At 38.3% G+C, this 4,162-nt stretch overlaps 1 protein-coding gene across 2 annotated transcripts in view; it reads right to left on the bottom strand.

Moving 5' to 3' along the window:
• LOC106874797 (uncharacterized) overlaps window positions 1-4,162 on the bottom strand; it is an 18,279-nt gene that overhangs the window by 6,915 nt on the left and 7,202 nt on the right. For both annotated transcript variants that reach the window (XM_014922653.2, XM_052973980.1), the window contains exons 2-6: window positions 3,912-3,995; window positions 3,212-3,421; window positions 2,200-2,337; window positions 995-1,055; window positions 213-280 (exon numbers count right to left, since the gene is read on the bottom strand). In XM_014922653.2, coding sequence (XP_014778139.1) covers window positions 213-280; window positions 995-1,055; window positions 2,200-2,337; window positions 3,212-3,421; window positions 3,912-3,995 — 561 coding nt within the window. The remainder of the gene's footprint in view (window positions 1-212; window positions 281-994; window positions 1,056-2,199; window positions 2,338-3,211; window positions 3,422-3,911; window positions 3,996-4,162) is intronic.

Consider the following 4,162-nt stretch of genomic DNA (forward strand, 5'->3'; position numbering starts at 1 on the left):
CTATAGTAGAAGACACTTGCCCAAGGTGCCACACAGTGGGACTGAACCTGGAACCATGTTGGGAAGCAAGTTTGATAATGATGATGAATTTCTGGAGACGTTAAAAAACGTGTATCCCTGTCCTTGGTGCTGCACTATTACCCACCAGTCGTAAGTTCAAATCCTGTAACAACCATCAAAATAATAATAATAACAACAATAGGATTACTTACTTGAGGAAATGGTGCTTCCCAGTAACGGCGACAATCTAAGAATGAGCAAACTTCATTGGAAAACACATCTGGGAATAAATAAAAAACATAAATGAATCCTCATCAGTCATGGCTCTCCATCACCTCAATCACCATTGCTTTTTACATCAGTTTTGTTCTGCCTGATTCACTGAGTCTCCGTGATACAAGATCTGTCAATGTTTCTTCATTGAGAGCCCAATGTTCTCCAGTCAGACGTAACTATTTCTCACCCCATATCTTCCTACTAAAACTTGTGACCTTGCCTTGTTCATTAACTCCTGGAGGAGTTGTATGGTCACCATTATGTGAAGCCCTGTAGCTTAGTGGTTAGGGTATTTGGTTTACTGTTGTAAGGTCAGGAGTTCGATTCCCAGCAACGCTTTATTTCACATTTCTCCAGTTCACTCAACCGGCAAAACTGAGTTGTACCTGTAATTCAAAAGGGCCAGCCTTGTCACATTCTGTGTCATGCTGAATCTCCCTGAGAACTATGTTAAGGGTACATATGTCTGTGGAGTACTCGGCCATTTGTATATTAATTTGTGAAGACATGTAACTTAGCGGTTAGAGTATTCGGCTCGCATTTGTAAGGCCACGAGAAATGCAGTGAAGCATGTTGTCCAGCGTGCTAATGATTTTGCCAGCTTGACCACCCCCTCAATAACATTAACTAATGCTAATTCTCTAATAAAGTTGATAACATGAATGAACAAAGCCATTTTAACTTTAAAAAAAAAAGCAAAAAAGAAAGACAAATTTACCTTGAATATGTCTTGATGAATTTGTAGATGCTGTGGAGGGGATGCATTCTTTGATTATTTCCTGGAAGTGGAAATAAAATAATTGTAAAACGTCAAACAGAAAGATCTTGTGCCTTTTTTTTCTTGGAATTTTAAAAATAATAATCATAAAATGGAGAAAAACAAAAAGAAAAAAACAAAAACAAGACAAAAACAGAAAAGTAGATAATGAAGAAATCAAATTTGGCGTTGTGTGAAATGGTAGAAAATTGGTTCACAGATTTGAAAGAATTGATTAAACTTGTGTCGCAGAAGTGGATTTTAATGCCCTGACAAATGGAGGTTTCCTAACTCTTTTGATACTAAACCACATGAGGCTGTTCTTGGTCCCATGACTCAAAGACCCTGTTTAAAAGTGATCTAAAACAATGTCAATTTGTGTTCCAAACATGAGGTCAATAATATCAATTTATTTTACTTAATTATTATTTTAAAAATTAATTCAAGTAAAAGGAAAGTATTTCAACAGAAATATGGTAACAAAAGTGTTAAAGTGATGATGATGATGATCATCATCATCATTTAACGTCCGTTTTCCATGCTGGCATGGGTTGGATGGTTTGACTGGAGACTGGCAAGCCAGGGGGCCTCACCGAACTCCAATCTGATCTGGCAATGTTTCTACAGCTGGATGCCCTTCCTAACGCCAACCACTCCGAGAGTGTAGTGGGTGCTTTTTATGTGCCACCAGCACAGGAGCCAGTCAGGCAGCACTGGCATCGGCCACGTTCGGATGGTGCTTTTTACGTGTTACTGGCACAGGAGCCAGTTGGGGCAAAACCTTTCATCAAAATTTCATGTTATGTTCCAAACACCAGCTTAAAAATGAACTGAGGTATTTTCTGTAGTTCTTGATTATTTTCAAAAATTAATTGAAACAAAGTTATTTATCAAAATTCTTCATGATTTTTGAAAATTAACAGAAATACTTTTTATCTTTTACCTGTTTCAGTGTGCAACCATGCTGGTGCACCACCTTGAAGAAATCCCAGTCGAACGAATTGATCCCTGGACTTATTTTTTAAAACCTTACTTATTCTATCATACCTTCCATAAACATAGAATGGATGGTCATGGCTGGGAAGACTGATCCTAAATCTGCTGAAGGAGGGCCGACCTGATGTTTGTTAAATACCAGCCAAATTGCAACACAAGCAGTTACTTACCATGCATTTCTGTTGAAGCTCAAACATATCATCTTCAAGACACAACGCCATGTCCCAATAGTTTGGTTCCAGAGCACCAGAAAGTATTTCACAACGGAAGATATCACAATAGTCTGCCAGACACATCGAGTCATTCCCCTGAAAAAGAAATCCTGGCTTTTATCAGAGATGTCACTTTAATACAATGACGTAGTCTTTTGATCTGCTTCGGGTGGCACTTTTAATGGGGCACCACTTTTGGGTCTGCTGTAGGCAATATGTGCTTTTTATGGGGTCTAGTGGGCAGCAAACGGAAGGGCTGCCCTGAATGGCACACACTCTAGCTACGCTAGTGCTACTCCTCAACACCATTCAATGTCCACTTTTCTGTGCTTGCATGGGTTGGACGGAGTTTATTTTGGGGGTAGATTTAACCCTACCTGTGTCCAAAGCAAGATAATGCTGATTTCAAACTTTAGCATGAGGCCAACAATTTTGGAGGGGTGGGGGAATCGATTACATCAACCCCCCAATATTTAACTGGTATGAATTTTATCAACACCGAAAGGATGACAGGCAAAGTGGATCTTGGCAGAATTTGACCATGGAACACGAAACAGATGAAATGTCACTAAACATTTTGTTCAGAATGTTAATGATTCTGCCAGCTTGCAGCTTTTCCAAATAAGGTAGTATTGTCCCATGGCCAGACATGTTCTCGTTGAACAACACCGATTGTATGACAGTGATCATCATTTACAACTGTCACATGACATCAAAATAAGGACACACACACGATGGGCATCTTTCAGTTTCGCTCTACCAAATCCACTCAAAAGGATTTGGTTAGCCCAAGGCTATAATAGAAGACACTTGTCCAAGGTGACACTCAGTGGGACTGAACCCAAAACCATGTGCTTTGAAAGCAAGTTTCTTACTCACAGAAGCTATGCCTCTGCTGTCATACACGAAGAATTATTTTTTTTATCAGTTCTAAAATGGAAAAATGGTAAAGTAACAAAAAATAACTTGCCGTTCGGACATATTGTGGGTGTCTGTTATCAAAGTGTTTGTCGAGATAGTTTTCTCCATAGAATTCTTTGCCACAGAAGGAGCAATGCCATTTGGTTAAAGTCTTCATGAATTTCTGCCGTTCTTGTATAATGTAGACATCTCGCTCTTCTGTGAATGGGCAGGAATATGGCATCTCAACTTTGGTGTCTTTGAAAGATTTGAAGATTCTCTGGAGGAAAGGACAAAAAAAAAAAAAAAATGAAAGCAGAAGACACAATATGAAAAAATGCAGCAATCATCACTATTCTCCTTTCACTAATAATAATAATAATCCTTTCTACTAGATGAAAGGCAAAATCAAAATAAGGTAAAGTAATAATAATAATGATTCTTTCTTATATAGACACAAAGCCTGACCCCACTACTTGATAGGCACTTATGGTCTTATGCAAAGTTTTCATTGACCTCATTAAGATATTTCCTCTTGCTGTGTATGATGGCTTCTTTGAAATTCTCTGAGGACTGGTTTTACAATGCAGTGCCTCATCGCAATTGTACAGAGTTGTACTCCAACCACCTGAGCTGCAGACACTGCAGAAATTAATCACAACTGTAGACAATGATGTAGCGGTGGACATCCCTAACCATACCGATATATGTTTCTGTTCATAATTCACTACAAACTGAAGAAAATATTAAAAAAAATTTTTTAAACTTACCTTGCGAAGTATTTCGCGAACTATCCGGGCTCGATCACGTAAACATGCTGTATTAACTGAATAGATGTTCACTAGAAAGATGACCTGGTGATAGTAAAACAAATACAGAAATGAGCGGTGTGATTATTTCGAACGGAGAGAGAAAATTGTGAGCAAGGATCAAACTGGATGGTGGAATTTTGTTTTAAGTAAGCCATATAACCCTCTCGTAACTTTTCTACTTTTTGAAATTTTCATAAAACTTTTGCAAA

Source organism: Octopus bimaculoides, chromosome 17 (assembly GCF_001194135.2).
Source record: "Octopus bimaculoides isolate UCB-OBI-ISO-001 chromosome 17, ASM119413v2, whole genome shotgun sequence".
Taxonomy (NCBI): Eukaryota; Metazoa; Mollusca; class Cephalopoda; order Octopoda; family Octopodidae; genus Octopus; species Octopus bimaculoides.